General features: G+C 43.2%; 2 protein-coding genes across 4 annotated transcripts; both read right to left on the bottom strand.

Annotated features, from left to right (window-relative positions):
* Positions 1 to 579: 579 nt before the first annotated feature.
* Positions 580 to 10,565, bottom strand: chadla (chondroadherin-like a). The gene is made up of 8 exons (XM_020051244.2): positions 10,341 to 10,565; positions 9,793 to 9,969; positions 9,416 to 9,610; positions 5,735 to 6,036; positions 4,957 to 5,461; positions 4,107 to 4,793; positions 3,835 to 4,001; positions 580 to 1,334 (listed from the first exon to the last, which is right to left on the bottom strand). Exons 2-8 carry the CDS (start codon positions 9,967 to 9,969, stop codon positions 1,019 to 1,021), a joined length of 2,349 nt encoding a protein of 782 aa, XP_019906803.2. The 5' UTR covers positions 10,341 to 10,565; the 3' UTR covers positions 580 to 1,018.
* An 822-nt stretch (positions 10,566 to 11,387) lies between these two features.
* On the bottom strand, positions 11,388 to 21,545 carry rangap1a (RAN GTPase activating protein 1a). 3 transcript variants are annotated; one of them, XM_010896747.4, is made up of 15 exons: positions 21,390 to 21,545; positions 20,207 to 20,326; positions 19,969 to 20,096; positions 19,607 to 19,666; positions 19,331 to 19,510; positions 18,895 to 19,029; positions 18,286 to 18,444; positions 15,485 to 15,598; positions 15,267 to 15,366; positions 15,015 to 15,099; positions 14,644 to 14,917; positions 13,161 to 13,266; positions 12,929 to 13,017; positions 12,511 to 12,632; positions 11,388 to 12,309 (listed from the first exon to the last, which is right to left on the bottom strand). In XM_010896747.4, exons 2-15 carry the CDS (start codon positions 20,316 to 20,318, stop codon positions 12,228 to 12,230), a joined length of 1,746 nt encoding a protein of 581 aa, XP_010895049.2. In that variant the 5' UTR covers positions 20,319 to 20,326; positions 21,390 to 21,545; the 3' UTR covers positions 11,388 to 12,227. The 3 variants fall into 3 exon arrangements, with proteins under 3 accessions (XP_010895049.2, XP_010895050.2, XP_010895051.2); XM_010896748.4 differs by having other exon boundaries at positions 20,207 to 20,339; XM_010896749.4 differs by having other exon boundaries at positions 12,221 to 12,309; positions 12,473 to 12,632.
* Positions 21,546 to 21,548: the final 3 nt, after the last annotated feature.

Below are 21,548 nucleotides of genomic sequence, written 5' to 3' on the forward strand. Positions count from 1 at the left end.
GCTTGTACACTTTTTTTACCACATCTTTTCCTTCTCTTCGCCTCTCTATTAATGTGCTTGGACACAGGGCTCTGTGAACAACCAGCCTCTTTAGCAATTACCTTTTGTGTCTTGCCCTCCTTTTGCAAGGTGTCAATGGTCGTCTTTTGGACAGCTGTCAAGTCAGCAGTCTTCCCCATGATTGTGTTGCCTACAGAACTAGACTGAGAGACCATTTAAAGGCCTTTGCAGGTGTTTTGGATTAATTAGCTGATTAGAGTGTGGCACCAGGTGTCTTCAAAACACTGCTGTTTTGCAGTCAACCAATTTAAAATACTTCATCTTCCCTTCAGCTTACATTTTCATTTCCCAAATTCAGTTTTCTTTGTAGGCCTATTGTAGAAAAGGGATTTTCAATTCTCAAATTCTCTCTAAATTCTCTGACTACAGACCCAAGTTCAACTTCTAATCAATAAATTGTCAAAAAGAGCCATAACAAATATTTTTTATTTATTCTTAAACATGTAAATGTGTTAGGGCAAAATAAAAAATTTTTTAGGTTCTGCAGTGTTGAAAATCCAATAAAAAGGTATGCAGACAAAAGCTGAATTAACATTTTAATACATTTTACAAGAATGGGGAATTATTTAAGAAAAGTGCTTGGGTGTCAATATATTGGACTGCAACGGTATGATACTGCGAATAAGACTGGGTCTCTTGCACTCTGGCTCTTCTAACTGCCCTGACATCTTAAAATGCTAAAAATAAACACTTCTTGGGAAAAGGATACTTCTAGGGGAAAATTAAGATGAAGAGCAGAACAGTAGCTGTTGCCAATAAACAAGGCCTTCATCTCAAATAGGATATCACAAAATTGGGGGGAAAAAACATGTTAAAAAGTGGAAAACATAAAATGTTTACAGGTATATTATGGAGAATATATTTTACATTCAGTGAGGTGAGATTAAATGGCACTTGCCAGGTTGTGCCAATTGAGTTCTGTCCAATCAGTAGACTTACAAGAAATTTGTACCACTAATTACAATGTTTTCTTGTCTTTTCTGGAAGCTAGTGCTTGGGGGTTCTTCAGAGGAAGGGCTTTTGGGTTGGGTTTAACCCTTCCTGGCTTGGTTGGCTTGGGTTGAAACCTTCCTGGCATGGCTTTTGCTTTGGTCATCTTTTGGAGAGTGAGTTTAGGTTTAATTGATTTGGGGGTTTTGAGTCCTTTGAGGGGCCTGCCAGGGGAGATACTTGAGCAGTTGTTAAAGACATGGACATCCCTCACACTTTGGTCCCAGAGCTCAGGGGGGTGACCACAGGTGGCTGTCACCTTCATCGTCATATTCTCCATCCACCTGAGCAGAGAGTGAGGATGCAAATTGAGTATAGCCTGAGGGTTAGCAGTCTTAAAGGGTTAGCAGTCTTTAAGGGTTAGCAGTCTTTAAGGGTTAGCAGTGTGTGTGTGTGTCAAATTATACGAGCGGAGTTGAGCTGCCTGAAATCCCGCTCAGCTCTCTCAGAGTGGTTGTTGGGCACTGCTCTACCGCTCCACTCCTTTCCCAACACACGTCTCTCTCAGGTAAAAAAAATACATATACATATATATATATATACAGGTGCTAGTCATAAAACTAGAATATCATCAAAAAGTTGATTTATTTCAGTATTTCCAATCCACAAAGTTAAACTTGTATAATGTATACATTCATTCCACACAGACTATATTTCAAGTGTTTATTTCTTTTAATTTTCATTATTATAACTCACAACTAATGAAAACCCCACATTCAGTATCTCAGAAAATTAGAATATTGTGAAAAGGTTCAATATTGAAGACACCTGGTGCCACACACTAATCAGCTAATTAACCCAAAACACCTGCAAAGGCCTTTAAATGGTCTCTCAGTCTAGTTCTGTAGGCAACACAATCATGGGGAAGACTGCTGACTTGACAGCTGTCCAAAAGATGACCATTGACACCTTGCACAAGGAGGGCAAGACACAAAAGGTAATTGCTAAAGAGGCTGGCTGTTCACAGAGCTCTGTGTCCAAGTACATTAATAGAGAGGCGAAGGGAAGGAAAACATGTGGTAGAAAAGTGTACAAGCAATAGGGATAACCGCACCCTGGAGAGGATTGTGAAACAAAACCCATTCAAAAATGTGGGGGAGATTCACAAAGAGTGGACTGCAGCTGGAGTCAGTGCTTCAAGAACCACCACTCACAGACGTATGCAAGACATGGGTTTCAGCTGTCGCATTCCTTGTGTCAAGCCACTCTTGAGCAAGACACAGCATCAGAAGCGTCTTGCCTGAGCTAAAGACAAAAAGGACTGTACTGCTGCTGAGTTATGTTCTCTGATGAAAGTAAATTTTGCATTTCCTTTGGAAATCAAGGTCCCAGAGTCTGGATGGAGAGAGGAGAGGCACATAATCCAAGTTGCTTGAAGTCCAGTGTAAAGTTTCCACAGTCAGTGATGGTTTGGGGTGCCATCTCATCTGCTGGTGTTGGTCCACTGTGGTTTCTGAGGTCCAAGGTCAATGCAGCCGTCTACCAGGAAGTTTTAGAGCACTTCATGCTTCCTGTTGCTGACCAACTTTATGGAGATGCAGATTTCATTTTCCAACAGGACTTGGCACCTGCAGACAGTGCCAAAGCTACCAGTACCTGGTTTAAGGACCATAGTATCCCTGTTCTCAATTGGCCAGCAAACTTGCCTGACCTTAACCCTATAGAAAATCTATGGGGTATTGTGAAGAGGAAGATGCGATATGCCAGACCCAACAATGCAGAAGAGCTGAAGGCCACTATCAGAGCAACCTGGGCTCTCATTACACCTGAGCAGTGCCACAGTCTGATCGACTCCATGCCACGCCGTATTACTGCAGTAATTCAGGCAAAAGGAGCCCCAACTAAGTATTGAGTGCTGTACATGCTCATACTTTTCATGTTCATACTTTTCTGTTGGCCAACATTTCTAAAAATCTTTTTTTTGTATTGGTCTTAAGTAATATTCAAATTTTCTGAGATACTGAATTCGGGATTTTCTTTAGTTGTCAGTAATAATCATCACAATTAAATTAAATAAACATTTGAAATATATCAGTCTGTGTGTAATGAATGAATATAATATACAAGTTTCACTTTTTGAATGGAATTACTGAAATAAATCAACTTTTTGATGATATTCTAATTTTATGACCAGCACCTGTTTATATGTATTCCCTCCATTCATATTTTAAACAAAACACATCAAATGTTTAACTATGTATGTTGATGATTTTGTTATTCAAACATTGAAACCATGATAACCATTGATAACCATGTATGATTTCAATGAAGCCTATGGCCAATTATAATAAACATTAAAGGTGACCATATAAGCATTTGCCATTTAAAATAGGATACACGTCTGAAAAGTGGATAAATGTTTATTGACATGTTAATTTTATAATGTCCAATTGTACAAATGCGTGATGTTCCCATTTATGTATTAAAATATGCATTGACAAATTTGAAGATGCATCAATTACTGTGATGATGATGATCATGAGTTCTCCATTTTGTTAATAGCAGTAAGAAATATCTGACTCTCCATCTCCAACCATGCATGCTTACTTCCAGTTTACATGTAAACTTAAACACCTGATTCCCAACCTGATTCCTAACCCCAGTGAAACTACCCTCAAGCGGTGAGCAGGGACCGCCCCAAATAAGTAAACACAAACTATATCAAAATGTCTCTAACATTAATAGCTTGGCGCAATAATTCCCAGCTCTTGCTGTAAACTGTATAGGCACAGTTATCAACCTGGTGTGTCTCTCAACCAATAGGCATGAAAGTTGACTTCTGACCTGCGGAGCGGTAGCAGTGTGCAGTCACACAGCAGGGGGTTCTGGGCCAGGTTGAGGACCTCTAATCCAATGAGAGGGCTCAGGTCAGGCAACCCCTCTAGCTGGTTTCTCTCCAGAGACAGAGTGGTCAGCCCATAGCCCAGCCCCGCCAGGGAGTCTTGAGACATCTGTGGAGAGGATAGGAGCAACCACTCAGGAGGTGCATTTCTCCACAGGCATTTTCTAACTCTGAGGACAGAGATTATTTATCAACAACGATGTGTTTCCCCAACCTTCTCCAGACCCATCTCGTCCATGTACAGCTGTTTCAGGCACTTGGAAACAGGAAGGAACGCCTTTGGCCCAACCCAGCGGATTGGATTTCCAGAGAGATGGAGCTTTGCCAGACTGGAGGCCTTGGACAGCCCGTCGGTAGGCACCTCTGAAAGCAGATTGGACCCTAGGTGAAGAGTGTCCAGGTGCGCGGAGTTGAGAGCTCCTGGGGCTATGATGGATAGGGTGTTGTTGGTCAGGTAGAGTCCTCTCAGCTTGGGGACTGAGGAGAGCAGGCCTTCCTGATCCAGCTTACTCATAGTGTTTCTCTCCAGGTGGAGCACAAGCAGGCTGGACAAGGGAGCCAGAGCAGCTCCAGGGAATGTGGCCAGCCAGTTCCCTTCCAGGTGGAGGTAGGTGAGTTCAGGGGCCCCAGTAAAGGTCCCAGGGCTGAGGGAGGTGAGATCATTGTCAGACAGGTAGAGGTACACTAGAGCCTTCATGCCCTGGAAGGCACTACCGTCGATCTCATGGATCTTACAGTGCTCCAGATGTAGAGACACCACGTGACCCGTGCCGGGGAAACTCTTAGTAGGAAGAAAATGAAAGTGGTTGCGGCGCAGATCTAGAAGCTGGGTGTTAGAGGGAAAGCCGCGGGGGACTTTGGTGTGTCCACGGTTCTCACAAGTGGCATGCTGAGCCTCCACCTAAACAGGGGACAGAGAAATGAGGTTGGGTTCCGAGGGGCATTTTAAACAAGAAATGGACAACAGTGCCCTTTTTTGCATCACCAGTATCACAAGTTTGAACATCTTTTGTGACACAAAATTACACCATCCCTAAGCACTATCTTAGTGAAAAACAACTCACGTTGCAGTCACAGTTAGATGGGCACTTGCTCCTCTCCTTAGGTTTGGCTGTGGGCAGTGCACGCTCTCTGCTCTCCTCGTGTTCCTCAAACTCCTCCTTTATCATGTCCTCCCTGCTCCGGCAGCGCAGCTCCAAGGGCCCTACTGCCTCCAGGGACTCATCAGTGAGGTGCGGGGGACCCGCACAGACCCCCAGTAGCTTCACCTTCCCCTTCTTTGCCCACTCCTTCAGGGGCCTCAGGTAGCAGTTACAATTGATGGGGTTTCCTGTCAGATTGAGGCGGGCTAGCTCTTTGGGGCCAGAGAGGGGCTCCATGTAGCGTAGCTGGTTATGGCTGAGGTCCAGATGGGAGAGGAGGGGAGCCTGGGACATGGCCGTGTCTGAGAGGTCCTGGAGAGATATGTGGTCTAGGTAGAGGTAGGCAAGTTTAGGCATGGAGACAGCATCCTCACCTAGGTATGTTATGGGGTTGTAGCTCAGATCTAGGCGGGTGACTTCAACCAGTCTTAAATGAAGAAGAGAAAATTAACTTAAAAAGCTTATCGAACCATGCAACAATAGTGTAAGCCACCGGTAGAGAACATTTAGAGAGCCTTTAGAAAGTTTACACCACCTTGAAAAATTTTTACATTATGTTTGTGTCAGTACCACAGTGACACTTTTTTTAATTAGCATTTTATATGACGTTAGGATTTTTTGACTTTATTTATTTTCACAGTAAAAGATATTTCACTTTAAATATGTAGACTTCCTACAGGCTTTTTATTTGCCCCCCAACCTGGTCATAGTCTGTGTAGGGAAGAACTGCAGCTCATTGTGGTCGAGGCTGAGGCGTGTCAGGGTGAAGAGGCCTGCAAAGGCCTCCGGGGCAAGGTTGTTGAGGGAATTGTAACCGAGGTGAAGCCCCTTGATGTTGTGCAGGCCCTGGAAGGCCATGTTGGGCATGTAGACCAGCTGGTTGTGTGTGAGGGACAGCATGTTGAGGACGCCCAGCTGAGTGAAGGCCCCTGGCTGGATCTCCTCCACACGGTTATGGTCCAGTGTCAGCTGCTTCAGGGACGACAGGCCGTCAAACGACTCCTGTTTGATTGGTAGTGAGGGAGAGTTAGGGAATGTGCTGATTTATGCCACATTAAATGGCTAGGAAAAGTTGTGTGGATGCATGGACTGTGTGTTTAACATTACTTGTAGAAGTCCAAAAGTGTCTTTCCCACCTTTATATTGATCCCTTGTTGTATGGAAGCAATAAAACCCTCGCAGGCTGAATTTGAGGATGAGTTAGAATATTCACACTGAATATTATCATCGGAAAACAATAGAACATTCTACTAACCAGTAAGTCACAAGAGGAAATCCTGTATCATGAACACAGTCACAGGTAGATGGTCCCCCCAGACTGACGTGGTGGTGGAGATACAATAAGTACAATGGGATCCAACATGGCTTTTCATTGAATCTCATATCACTTAAGAGCAATAAAACAACTGGTAATACATCTTGCCAAGTATCAACCAATACAGGTCAAGTCTCAGAATATTGCCTCCTCCAGAAATGAGAGGGTAAGACTGTGCCATAAAGGTAAATACACAACAAAGTTCAAAAGACTTTATAGTCGCACAAGTACTCATCCTCAGGACTGCTGTGATTTCCATTTCACACTTCAGGCAATTCCTCAAATATTGTTTTCAAAATTCAGGAACTGGTAGGCAAGTGAAGCATATAACCTGATATTGTGCTCAGATGCATTTTCCCTACACAAAAACATAAACCAGCTAGCTAGCTAGCCAAGACAAGTAGTGTTAAACTGACAGTGGCTCCAAACCTATATGAGCCTCTTCAGTCTGGTTTCCGGCCAATCCATAGCACAGAAACTGCACTCCTCAAAGTCGTCAATGACCTTCTCCTTTCTGCTGATGCCGGTTCCCTCAACATCCTGATTCTCCTGGACCTGAGTGCTGCCTTTGACACCGTTAACCACCAGATTCTGCTCACCAGGCTCGAGGGGCTGTGCGTTGAGGGAACTGCACTCTCCTGGCTGAATTCATATCTTATTAACCAAACCCATTTCATCCAACCCAAAGGCCTAAACTCAGATTCAGCCACAGTCACTCAAGGTGTCCCCCAGGGCTCAGTACTTGGTCCCCTACTCTTCATCACCTACATAATTTCCCTTGGTCAAATCCTTCGTCACTTCAACCTTAATTTTTACTGATATGCTGATGATACACAAATACAGTGGGGAGAACAAGTATTTGATACACTGCCGATTTTGCAGGTTATCCTACTTACAAAGCATGTAGAGGTTTGTTATTTTTATCATAGGTAAACTTCAACTTTGAGAGACAGAGTCTAAAACAAAAATCCAGAAAATCTCATTGTATGATTTTTTTATAATTAATTAGCATTTTATTGCATGACATAAGTATTTGATCACCTACCAACCAGTAAGAATTCCGGCTCTCACAGACCTGTTCTGTTTTTCTTTAAGAATTCCTCCTGTTCTCCACTCATTACCTGTATTAACTGCACCTGTTTGAACTCATTACCTATATAAAGACACCTGTCCACACATTCAATCAAACAGACTCCAACCTCTCCACAATGGGCAAGAACAGAGTGCTGTGTAAGGACATCAGGGATAAAATTGTAGACCTCACACTCCGTTCCAGTACTGCAGGCCCCCTCATAATCCCCAAGTCCAAGCTCAAAGGCTTTGGTGACAGGACATTCTCAAGGGTTGCTCCTCATCTCTGGAACTCTCTCCCCAAAACCATCCGTGACTCTGAGACTATCCCCATCTTCCACCAACGCCTCAAGACTCATCTGTTCAAAATCGCCTACCCATAGCCACGCCAAATTCCACACACTCAATCTTTGTTGTTTTCTCATAGTATTTCTTGTGTTTCTGTTTGTTTTCTGTTCCATGTCACTATTGTACAGCGTCTTTGGGTCCCTGAAAAGCGCTATATATAAATATAATTTATTATTATTATTAAACCACTTGATAAAAACACAAAATAATGTGTACATATTTACAAGAGTTCTGTGCTTAGGATGATAATAAGGCGCCATTGTTGGATGATAATAATAAAAAAGTAAAATTAGATCTAATGTTTTACGTAGACTGACCAGTGATTTATCGGAAATAATAACAAGAGATCCAAATCTGGTCACCTATTGGATTAAAACGTCCAGTTCTATATCCATTCTGCTTTCTCCTTTCTAGGTTAAGTTAAAGACATTGCTCATTACATCGGTATGAGGAGGGGATTTGCAACAGACCAGAACAAGACTATATTACTATATAGTAATATATATAGCCTTTTGGAGACCTCCAAGCGAAGCTGTCTTGTCCCTTTTACTTAGCAGTGGCTTTTGTCTGGCAACTCTACCATCAAGGCCTCCAATAAGAGTGCAAAGAAATGGAATAACTCCAAATGATTCATACCTCAGTGTGTATTATATTATGAAATTAATAGCATTATCAGACTGCCTTACTAATGTAGAAAATTAATTTATTGGCATTCTTATTTATTCATTATCTTATTAGAAGGGTCTTGTACTCTGTATGTGTGATCAATTAGACATATGCTAAAAAATAGTCTTTCTCTCTGTCCCCAAGTTATAAGGCCAGTGTCTTGTGTTCAGGGGCAGTGATGAATGGAATGTCGGCTGATTAGGGCTTTGGCTCCTTTAAGCAGTAAGAGAAACAGGCCTATGCCATAAAACCGCCATAAGAAACTGTTCTCTAGGAGGAAGCTCTTGAACAGCAGGGGGTTATTATAACTAACATCCTATAGGTGAACTGAGCTCTATTCCTTATTGAGAAGAGCATAGTCAACTTAAGTCCCCATATAGTAACTGTCCAGATTGTTATATCTCAGCCTTTGACCAGGCTGTCTGGGCAACCGACATTCTATGATTTTCTGTCTCCTGGAGCTATTTGTGCAACCTTGCATTTTTAGACTACACCGTAGTGGCTACTATTGTATGTACATTCGGCAAATGCTAATTCCGTCATCTGTACTGTTGGAGAAGGATATAAGCTTGAAACGCATAATCAGAACAATCTGTCATGATGCTACTTTGCTAGTCTCTGTACTGTTTCTCTGTCAGCGTTGTGACGGTTGTTCCCGTGGCGCCACGTAATTAAACTTGAAATAATCAACTGTTATACCAGACTCTGAGAAGTTCTTATTTGTATAAATCGCGAACATTTTCCATCTTCCACACTAATAATACAACATTATAGTATTATTAATTTCATGCCCTCAACGCGGTTAGCCCCGACTTAGAGCAAAGAGATGATAACTGTAGTCATAACTTCAATACATGTTAAACACAAAGACATTGATGGGAATGTAATAAGGCTTTGTCACCCAAAGTGCATAAACATGTTACATGTGGCCATCCTGCTCATGGACTTAATGTCCCTGGACGTCTGGGTGCCGTGCCTTACCTGGTAAAGTATCTCAATGTTGTTGTTGGCCAGGTTGAGGTAGACCAGGCGGCCTAGTGTTCGAAAGGCCCCCTCGCGTATTGTTCTGATGTTACATCGACGCAAGGTGAGGTGGGTGAGGTGCGGTGTGTGCAGGAACGCATTGACTGGTAGCACCTGGATGTCATTTTTACTCAGGTCCAGTTTCACTGTAATCTAATGAAAAGAAAGTGGTGTAAAAAAGAAAGGATTGTGTGTGGGTGGATGCATGCATGTCGAGCATACTGTAGCTAAACGATGTAATTGGATTCACATCACAAATAAAGGTTAAAACCGTATGAAATGTCCTGTGAGACATCCGTGATTTATGATTTTTGATGATTAAATACATCTCACACCTCATCTATTGTGGCGGGAACCTGAGTGAGATTCTTGTTGATACAGGCCACAATGAGTTTGGAGTTGTCACAGATGCAGACCTTTGGGCACTTTCCTGCTTGAGCTGGTGAAAGTGTGTCCAAGAGTATGAAAACCCAGGTTAGCCACGCACTCGACCAATTCACCGCGTACCACATCTGTCGCAGGTTGAGGGGGGGAAAAAAAACACAAACAGGAAGACTGTAGGCCTCACGTAGGTACAGTTAAGCATGCGTTCCATATCAAAGCCTTTGAAAATACTTTCTCCAATATTAATACACTTCCAACTTGGAATAAATCATGTAAATACAGTAAAAACAGTAGATGCATTTCTTATGGCAGACTTATGGATATTCCAATTTCCAACTAATTAACATTAATGGACATTCTGTATTTGCCAATGCTAGGATTTTAAGAGGTTACGGAATCCCAAAACAACTATCTGTCTGTTTGTCTGTAGCCTAACAACATGTTCTATATGACAAATGTGTTTTATGCTCCCATATTACATTGTATAATATAAACATACCTTTATGATGGAATCTGTGGAATTCTATATCCAATGCATTCAGTATGTAGCCTTCCCAAAAAGCGTCAGTGTCCAACTTGAGGAAAAGTCAGTATGGTTTTCCAAAGTGCTGTGTACAACGGAGAATATGAGCGCCAAATGTCTTCACGTACATACTAGACTTCTAAATAGCTAGAATGACTAACCAATTACAACAGCGAGTGGGCTCTTAAGCACTGCTTTGGTAAATTCTTTAGTTTTGACTTCTGCCCTCATGACCCCTAACCTCATATTAACACCACAGCAATACATTTTCTGACAGGTTAGACCAGATTTCAATTAACAGCAAACTGTTGACTTCCAGTGAGCTGCCCACTTCCCAAAGGTCAGGGGTTCTATTCAGGCTACATTACTGTTATCAGGAGGAAAACTTTACTACAGTTTGATTCCTGCTTTTGTTCTCTAGCATTACTCAAGTAGTTATTTCAAAAAATATAACTAGTGACACTGAAAGAAGACACTTCAAGTTATATCTGGTATAGCCTGATAGTCTTCCTCACTCAAAACATTCCTTTTCAACTGTGTATGGAAAGGAAAGATCAACATGCAGTGGTCTCAATTTTCTCCGGCGCTGTTCCTAAAAGGCAGTGCTCTCTGCAGGGCAATGTCCCGTTCACTGCCCTGGGACATTGGGAGATGGTCTTCACACCAAAGAGTACAGCTTACTCACACCTCCCACACCACTTCCAGCAGTGTCTGGTCTCCCATCTTACTTAGCTTCTTAGGAACACTGGCAGTGGGATGCGGACTAACAACGTGGAACAAAAACACACTGTACTGTACTCACCCAATAACTTTGGAATATTAGATGTGGGTATGTAGAGCCTGATTTAATACTACTCATTGTGGGTATTCAGGTGGTCATTCTATATTAGTTGAGGATATGTAGATCAAATTATATTTGTGGCCCATACAGCTTATGAGCAGCATTAGTCGATGTGGAAGTGTTCATTCGAAACCACTTCCCAGGCCCTGTCACTTTCCCACCCATAGAAATGGATCAAGTACAATGGTGTTCTGCTTCATTTAATGGTACCATTTATGTACTGCAAAAACATAGACAATTACCCCAATACATTATCCCTTATCTGGGAATACGTTCAGTAAAATCTATGTGAAATAGTTGTTGCTGTCTGCCTGCTCAGTACAAGCCACAGGAGTATAGGTCAGAAAAAGCAGGTGGAGGAAATACATTCACCCAATTAAATAGTCCCACAGCAGAAGTATGTAAATATGGTTGAAGAAATAGAGCCTTATTCATGGCAGTGTTGGCTTGCTAAATTGTCAAATTGAAATGTTCACAGGACCAGAACATATAGTATAGGCATACACACTCAAACTAAACACCCAAAGTGTCAAAATTAATAGTTGGATTAATCTAAAAATGTATTCAGCACTTCACTTTTGATTATGGTATCATTATAAGATATTTCCAGAGCAATACATAGGACACAATGTATCAGAATTTGTATTATTTTACCCTTTTTATTTTTCTTTACAATTTTTTTTATATATAAAACCATTAATGAGAACTTGTGTTGAAGACCGCAATTTAGTCCTTTCCCTGTGAATGAGGCCAGAGGCCAATCACACATGATCTCCCACATGGTTGCCTGTGTGATCATACTCCATCTAAAACAAATGTCCACCAGGTAAGGTAAGAAGCTCAGTCTGGAAGTCTTCTGAGTCGGGGAGATTAGAGCGCAGTGGTCATGTGTGCTGGTTGGGTTCACGGTCCGTCCTTTTTGTGTTGCACTAAAGAGCCCCGTGTGTCTGGGGGGGGGGGGGGGGGGGCAGTTCTGTTCAGAAGTCTGCCGAAGCGAGAGTGTCTCTGTGGTTCTGTGCTCTTCAGCTCTCATGCCGGACTCGCTCCAGTGTCAACTTGAGGCGGTTCCTGGCACCGGCGCACGGCTCCAGGGCCTGGCTGTGCCTGAGGGTCACAAGCAGACAGTCACCATCTTTCAGCGCTATACAGTTTCACCAGTCACCTTCGCTAGGTTAGAACTGTGGCGGACTGATCGGGGGGCGAAATACGGAGCACGTTGTCAGTGCACGCGGGGAGCCTCGTGGCAGTGTGGTGTCGGAGGGGGTACCTGAAAACTAAGCCGCTGCCCCTCCCTCATGCATTTACCGGGACATGAAGGCCTCCAGCACAGCGATGTGTTCCTGGGGAAAGTATTCCTGACGCACGGCGTATTCCAGTGCTTGCAAATGACCGGGCACCACACACACCGGCTTCACCTTGTCCTCACTCTGAAGGGGACGGACAGAGACGGGGCGTAACAGCTAAAACCATCAATATATTTGGCCGGTTGACCTGGCCTGGCCTTTTTGTGGCCTCACTAATATGACAGATTTGTGAGTACATTCAGATTCCACTAATAAATCTTAAAAAGGCCACATATCATTTTGAAAATCAAGTGTCAGTATGACAACTCCATTTCCATGTCTAATAATTGAAGTAAAATAAAAACTTCAGGCTTATGTGTCATCCACCCATTACCTAACCTGTAGAAGAACTGTGAGTGTCTGTGCGTTTACATGCATACCTTCAGGAGTCCCAGCATTACTAGCAGGGATGATACAAAGCTAAAGCCTTGGAAAGAAGGGTTGGCAAAGGCTTTCCGGAGAACTGTATCTACACAGCAAAAAGAACACACACTTCTGATCAGCACAAAACATCCCAAATCCATGGACTCAAAATGTTAGCCTTGCCTAAATAATGCTTAGTACAAAAGGATTTGGCACATAAAGACTAATGAGATCAAAAAGGTGCCTCACCAATACTGTCCAAGACAGCACTCTTAACCTCCTCATCCTCCTCTTTATACACTGAAGAGATCTTCAGGAAAGCCTCCGCAGTTTTAAAAGCATCAGCCACATCTACCTGCAAAAAGGAAACCCCACAGACCGTTTGGTGAAAGAGAAGACAGACAGAGACAGACGGACAGAGACAGACGCCACCCAGGATCCCACCAAGTGTTCCGTTGTGTAAACCATAGTGACTTCACGAGCATTATCTCCCCCCTGTTGGGTCACAAACTATGGGTCACAATTGTGATTGATTTGTGACTGATTTAAACAAAACATTCCATATTTCAAAGTGAAAATAAAATGCTACCATTTCCCCCAAATGAAAAGGGACACAGATCGTTTGGGTCATTAGTGATTAAAACAGCCGCAGAGAATAACGGAGAACCAGAAAAGGAAGCAGGCAAGCCCAGTCAAGCCAGCCCGCATTTAAAAGTAGGAAACGCCGTTGCCCGCGCTGGATTCAAAGCCCGGGGAGAGGCTCTCTTTAACCACCACACCACACAGCTAGAAGTGTGCGGGTGTCGGTATAACATCTCGACATTAGATCACATGATTTTCACGCCAAGTTGGAATATTTCACTAGACAACATTAAGCATTGTGTTGAACTGACTAATGTTTCTTATTAAATTTACCTCCACCACAAATAGCATCTATGAACTGCATGGCTTTTGCCACTGGCCGTTTTAACAGCTTATTAGCCAGTAATAGGCTTACTAGTATCTAACTAACTACTTGGAATAGTCATAAGAATTGAGCAATTGCTAGTGAGACTGAATATGAACGTTACGCTACCAAAGCTATTTCATTTCATGGCACAACACTGTTCATTTTTCTCTCATTTGTGAATAACATTGATACAATAAACATAAATATAAGTGGGAATAACTGACTTTTGTGGCAAGAGAAAAGACAAGAGAATCGTGGAAACCCCTCCTCTCTTACAGGTCAAGGCGGTGATCTATCCTACGTTACCCCAAAAAGCATGCACGGATGCGTACTTCGAAAATGCACTAGAAATAGTCTCAATAAAACTCTATAACGCAGCTACTGAAGGTTGTTGCCAGATACGTTTTGTCTATCCTGAACAAATCCTAATGCATAATTTGTTTTGACTGTAATGAGACTCAAACACACAAAATCTGAGGATGGATAAGCCACACAAAGACTCTAAGTGACAGTGAAAATAAGAATATAGAATACAAATATTCCAGACCAAGCATCAAGGCAATAATGTAATGCTGAAACAAGAAACAACGCTTTTAGGCCTACATTTCTGACAAATCCAAAACGACACGTCTACTAATTTTCAAGCAGGGTGGTAGGAATGTCAGTTTTAAAATCATGTCTAGAGAATTGAAGTTAAAATTAAATACGAATCAATTTCAATCACACTTTGCAACAACAAGTAAAAAGTAACGCAATACAGGTTCTCTCTGACAGGATGTTCACCTGCTGTTCAATGAGCACGGCCCTCTTTGTGCCCAGTTTGAGCAGCTTGTCTGGGGAAGGGAAGCAGAGGAAGGAAGCAGCATCTGGGGGACGGGGTGCAGACGGTGGGGTGGACACCTTCACACTGCTCTCCTCTTCTTCATCTTCCTCCTCATCTTCCTCTTCCTCCTCCTCATCATCCTCCTCCTCCTCATCATCGTCGTCCTCGTCCTCCTCCTCCTCCTCATCCTCCTCCTCATCATCATCATCGTCCTCTGGCTCTCCTTCATCATCACTGCAGGTAGACAGATTACGCAAATATTTCTCATGAAGGTCCGTGAGGCCAGACGGTTGAGACAGAGGCCAGGTAAGTTCCCATTCCAGTCCAGTACCTCAGTGTTCCCAGTCTGTTTCCCATGTTCAGACCTTCCATCACCTCTCTGAGAGCATCACAACCCCCCACTCCAATGCAGTTACCTAAGAGTTCCAACACACAGAGCACAAACGCCCCCATGAACACTACAGACGCTAAGGAAACAACACAAGCTGATGCAACATTCTCAATGCAGTTTTTACGCCATGTAAGTCAGGCGTGTGTCCACATGTTTTTACACCATCTAAGTCAGGCTTGTGCCCACACGTACCATTTAAATCCAGTTTCTCCAGTGTGGCTTTGCCCTCCACCGACTGTGCCACCAAAAGGGCAGCTTCTTCTGTGATCTCCCCAAACGACAGATTTAGCTCCTTAAATGGGGGGGTATGTGAAAGAGACAGAAGGAGTTAGGTTTTTACTTTTTAAAAACTCAAGAACAGTAAATGATCATGCAGCCGAGAATGGGACTAGTCAAATACCGCCCGGTACCTTGAGGATGGGAAGCCCCTCTGTGACCGCCTCGGCGATGGCTATTGCACCCTCCGAACGAACCAGACAGTCTCCAAAGTTTATCACCTGGACATTGCGCAAATGTTTCAGAGCCTGAGGAGGGGGAAAAACAAACAGAAAAGTGTTAGAGTATGATTGTGTACCAACTGCCAGAACAGTTTGGAACCACCAACAAACCTACACCCCAAACCAAGTGATCATGGGAAGATAATCGATTAGAGTAGAAGCCAACAACATGCATGAATCTTTGAAAAACGAAAGACCACTACTTATCCTGTCTTTAAAAATAGAACTAGTACCCCTTAGCAGTCATTTCATAACCTGGCTCAACATGTTTTTTTTTTGCCACTGGCCCATAAAACCTTTTTACTGTCCCTCCTTCTCCAGTGTGGCTTTGCCCTCAACCGACTGTGCCACCAAAAGGGCTGCTTCTTCTGTGATCTCCCCAAACGACAGATTTAGCTCCTTAAATTTATCAGCATAACAACATAACAAAATACGTTTGTTACTATACATGTTTAGTCCTTTACTAAATGCATTCTGGATATTTAAATCATCCAAACTACGTTCATACTTTTAACATCACATTAGGGCTGCACGATTAATCAAATTATAATCTAAATTGAAATATTGACATGCGCAATATCCAAAATCGTCAACTTCCATGATTTTCAGCTCCAAAAACAGGTACTTTTTTTGCTGTAGGTACTTTTGTAGATTCCTTCAATTCCTCAGGTTATTTTGTTTAAATACTTGATGGTTTTTCCAATGTTAGAGTTCATACTGCAAATTCTAGCGAAGACGTTTGTTTCAAGTTAGCGAGTGGCACCAAGATATTGTCCCACATACACAACAGCATGTTTATTAAAAGCTTTGGCTTCCATGTCAATGCCTACAGACAAGCAAACTTAATATGGGAGAAAATGTACCTCAAGGGTTGAAGATGGATTGTAGCTACCCGCTTGGCTGGCATGCAGATCCGGGGCTGTTTGCTATTGGCATGGCTGGTCAGGGACTGTTAGCAAAAGTTGTCAGTACCTTTGTAATAAGACCCACATTTGACCCGCTCTAGCTGGGAACCTACGACAGACGACACAGTGCATCCGAGTTCCACTTAAGTCCAAACAGGTGAATTTTTCGCACCGAGGTAAAAATGTTTTGTTATCCTTCGCCGCATTCTTCGCTTGAGGGACTTAGGTGAGTTTTTAAATGTTTTATTGGGAAACAATACGAGACAGCCACGCGTCACATCACTGCTCAACTCTTGAGCACAAGAGCTGCAAGGTCGTTATTTATGCTTGTGCCAGTTTACGAAACAACTGGAGGATAATGAGTTTATAATGCTATGATATTATTATTATTTTTCAATATTTTTTGCAGTGGCCAGATCGGGGCAGGAACTTGCTAGTTATATTAGTCCTGACTTGACTCTTTACAATGATTATAACGATACGTTTTATTACCACATACACTCACCTAAAGGATTATTAGGAACACCATATTAATACTGTGCTTGAATCCCTTTCGCCTTCAGAACTGCCTTAATTCTACGGGGCATTGATTCAACAAGGTGCTGAAAGCATTCTTTAGAAACGTTGGCCCATATTGATAGGATAGCATCTTGCAGTTGATGGAGATTTGTGGGATGCACATCCAGGGCATGAAGCTCCCGTTCCACCACATCCCAAAGATGCTCTATTGGCTTGAGCTCTGGTGACTGTGGGGGCCATTTCAGTACAGTGAACTCATTGTCATGTTCAAGAAACCAATTTGAAATGATTCGAGCTTTGTGACATGGTGCATTATCCTGCTGGAAGTAGCCATCAGAGGATGGGTACATGGTGGTCATAAAGGGATGGACATGGTCAGAAACAATGCTCAGGTAGGCTGTGGCATTTAAACGATGCCCAGTTGGCACTAAGGGGTCTAAAGTGTGCCAAGAAGACATCCCCCACACCATTACACCACCACCACCAGCCTGCACAGTGGTAACAAGGCATGATGGATCCATGTTCTCATTCTGTTTACGCCAAATTCTGACTCTACCATCTGAATGTCTCAACAGAAATCGAGACTCATCAGACCAGGTAACATTCTTCCAGTCTTCAACTGTCCAATTTTGGTGAGCTTGTGCAAATTGTAGCCTCTTTTTCCTATTTGTAGTGGAGATGAGTGGTACCCGGTGGGGTCTTCTGCTGTTGTAGCCCATCCGCCTCAAGGTTGTGCGTGTTGTGGCTTCACAAATGTTTTGCTGCATACCTCGGTTGTAACGAGTGGTTATTTCAGTCAAAGTTGCTCTTCTATCAGCTTGAATCAGTCGGCCCATTCTCCTCTGACCTCTAGCATCAACAAGGCATTTTCGCCCACAGGACGGCCGCATACTGGATGTTTTTCCCTTTTCACACCATTCTTTGTAAACCCTAGAAATGGTTGTGCGTGAAAATCCCAGTAATTGAGCAGATTGTGAAATACTCAGACCGGCCCGTCTGGCACCAACAACCATGACACGCTCAAAATTGCTTAAATCACCTTTCTTTCCCATGCTGACATTCAGTGTGGAGTTCAGGAGATTGTCCTGACCAGGACCACACCCCTAAATGCATTGAAGCAACTGCCATGTGATTGGTTGATTAGATAATTGCATTAATGAGAAATTGAACAGGTGTTCCTAATAATCCTTTAGGTGAGTGCATGTTGTTTCCGTGAAAATATGTCAAATGCATTTCATGATTGTTAAACTTCCTGCTGTGTTTCCCTGTTATACCAAACCACTACTGTACCTGTGCCATGGCGATAGCTCCTTTCTTGGTGAAGGTGTTGTCGTTGAGGTTGAGGACCCGGAGCTGGGGATTGTGTTGCATGGCTGTGGCCAGGGCTGTCACCCCGGCGTGGTTGATTCCATTCTGGGGCATGTGAACCTCCTCCAGACTGCCCATCAGCTGAGGGAGAACACAAGGTTATACAGTAGGATCAGGAAAATATAGCTATATACACCATATATTAGGTCTATAGTGTATCAATGACAACTTTCAAATGCACACCTATATCCCATTAGAATTCAGAATAATAAAGTATTTATACAGATTATGATGTTCATAACAACCAGGACACCAGCCTTTTTGGATTTAATAATGTAGATAAGACGGTTTCACCTAAACCACTCCTGCGATCTCATGCAAAAATTTGCAAATATCCATAAAATGGTCCGTCCATGGTCACAGTCAGTACAGTTCAACTGGTCTCGTCAGTGGCACTGGGTTGGCGTGCGCTTCAACCATGCAGCTCCTGGCACGAATGCCAACGAGAGTCTTACAGTTCACGTCACCACAGTGGTTCAATGCACGTAGCCCAGAAGTCCAAACGGCCTGCTGAGGAGCCACGGTCTGTACCTGGAAGGCCTGTGCGAGTGCAGTGGCCCCGTCGTTCTCCAGACGATTCCTGCCCGCGATAAACACCTTCAGCCCGAGGGGGCTGCCCTGAGCAGAAGACTGCTTATAACACTCCATCAGCGCTGCAGCCAAGATCTGAGGAGGCCAAGCATACGTCACACACAGTCAGAAAACGGCACCCGGAGGGATTCGCTCACTTATCGTCAGCTGCCCCCCCCCCCCCGACCCCCGTTGTTCCGGCGAGCGAGCGAGCGAGGAGAGACTGAAGACATATTAAGCTAATGTAGCGGCCCTTTAACACAACCTACATTTGATGGAAGATCATTTACAATCACAGGCTAGACCACAACAAGCATGCCAAACTCTGTGTTGGAGAATCTCCGCTCTGTAACATTTTACTGTAAAGCCGCTATCAAACAGGACACAGTCTGCCCACCTTGCCTCCACCAATGCCCATGCCGCAATTGTTGAGCCGCAGTTCTTGCAGCGTGTGACAGGCGGTGCTCTTGAGCAGCTTCTCAATGCCCTTCACCCCGTCTGGTCCAAAGGCGTTATCACTGAGGTCCAGCACGGTCAATCTGGCGCCGGCTGTCATCAGGGCGGCACCCAGGGAGTTCTGGACAGGGAAGATCAGGATGGTTGGAACGGTTTATAATCCCGGACCACCTTTAAGCTATCAAACTCAACAGGAAGAAAGAAAATAGCGTCTTACCAGGGCTGGAGGGATCTCAGAACGCAGTCGCCCAGTAAACATGTCACTCCAGTAACAGTACTGCAGGATATACAGTGAGGACAATAGAAGGTTAGTTTGCTGAATGTTTTTAATGGGTTGTACGGCATCCAATTCTTCATTCATGCCGTTTATCTCTCTTAATCATTTGAAACTTTACAGAATAGGGTCTTTAGCTTAATACTTATTCACTGCTTTTTAGGTGTAAAAGAATGACGCCATTCACGGCACATCCCAACACAGGTAGTGTAAAACTGTTCACGGTCAACAAAATGAATATGCTGGCATCGGAAGGGGTACTGTTTCATGCCAACATTAAATATCTTTAAAAACCAGGTTGGTACCTTAAATTCAGTCTTGGTCTCCAGGGCTTTAGCGATGGCCTGTGCTGCCTCCACTCCATAAGTGTTCCCCTCCAGCCTGAGTGCCTTCAACCCTTTAAACTCCTGGATCTCTTTCACCATGTTTTCCACTAGAAAGACAAAGAGTGAGTGCGTGTGCAGGGGGTTTAAAAACACGAACCACAATTGCCTGATGGAGAACACATTTAGCATCACTACCTAGGGTGGAGGAAATTCTTACCCGATTCAGCATTGTCAAATTTGCATCCTTGGCCCTTATAGCTCAACTCTCCCTCAGTCACCTGAGTTTTAGCCAGAGAGTCAACCAGCTGTGCAACGCCATCCGACGCCATCGGAACACCTGAGCAACAGATCTACACTTATGAACAAGAACGTCCTTGGAGAATGTAAAATTGTAAACGGTTTACCAGTGCAATTACAACAGTAAAATGGCCTAGGGTGGACCAGGGTCTAAGCCTCTACTGGCAGTACACATGTACTTCTGCACATTCACACATTAAAAAGATCATTACTGTTTGTGGTCTTTGTTGACAAAAATGTTGGTCCACACGTTGCCATAGTAACACAATTACAGGTAAAATGAAAAGTATAATTCTAGGGATGTGTATGTGTACTATATTAACACGGGTGAATTATGATCAAACAACCTCAGTGAATAGTTTGTTTGAATTAACTAAACGATTGGAAAATACATGTTCTATAATGTCAAAAAGTAACCGCATGTAATGGCCTACAACAGGGCAAATTAAGGCTTTCCCGAGTCGCACAATCAAGTTTTGTTCACTAAAATCAAATTTGTTTAATCTAATAGGTGTTCGAGGGCAAAAACAAGTGTCAGAACGAAATTACAATAGTATTTACTAAACTGCTTTGCTAATTATGCTGAGGATGGAATGCCCAGTGCGTAAATGATGTCGCTATCATTGCTACAAATTGAAAACACTTGTTAGCAGGCCAACCAGCTAGGGGTAATAGTTATTACCATTTGTCACAGCACTGAATTAAATAGTTGCCAGATAAACAGCGGGCTAGATTACAGTATGAGTAGAGTAGTTACGTCATTTAAATGGTTGATGCGCCTAGGCTGAGCAACATTTAAATCCGTTCTTGTAGAATTTCCAACCCAGTAAAAATGAAGATTCAACTTTGCAAGGAAACTACCTACATAGAACTAAGTTGTTCAATAGCTAACAGATGACAATAACCAGCCATGTATTTGCTTTGGTCATAGCTAGTTAGCTTAGCTTGCTTAGCAAGACAACGTAGGGACACGCTGGTACAGCATTCAACCACATGATTTTGATGTCTGTCAACTCACCTAGAGTTTAAACTTTCACACTTTTTGACCCTAATTTCAAAGCGAAAATGGCTAAAACAGATTATAAAATGACTGTAATGCTTACCAAATATAAAGGTATGCGTAGAGGCCCGTACACCAGTTGTTTCCAGAAAAGCGATGTATGTCCCGGAATCGTGCGCTCTCCCGCTCTGTTCTGACGTTCAAAACTAGAGACCGACGCACCAACCCGAAGCTTCTACCAGAGATGCATGAACCCACACAT

The sequence above is a fragment of the Esox lucius genome, chromosome 11 (assembly GCF_011004845.1).
Source record: "Esox lucius isolate fEsoLuc1 chromosome 11, fEsoLuc1.pri, whole genome shotgun sequence".
Classification (NCBI taxonomy): Eukaryota; Metazoa; Chordata; class Actinopteri; order Esociformes; family Esocidae; genus Esox; species Esox lucius.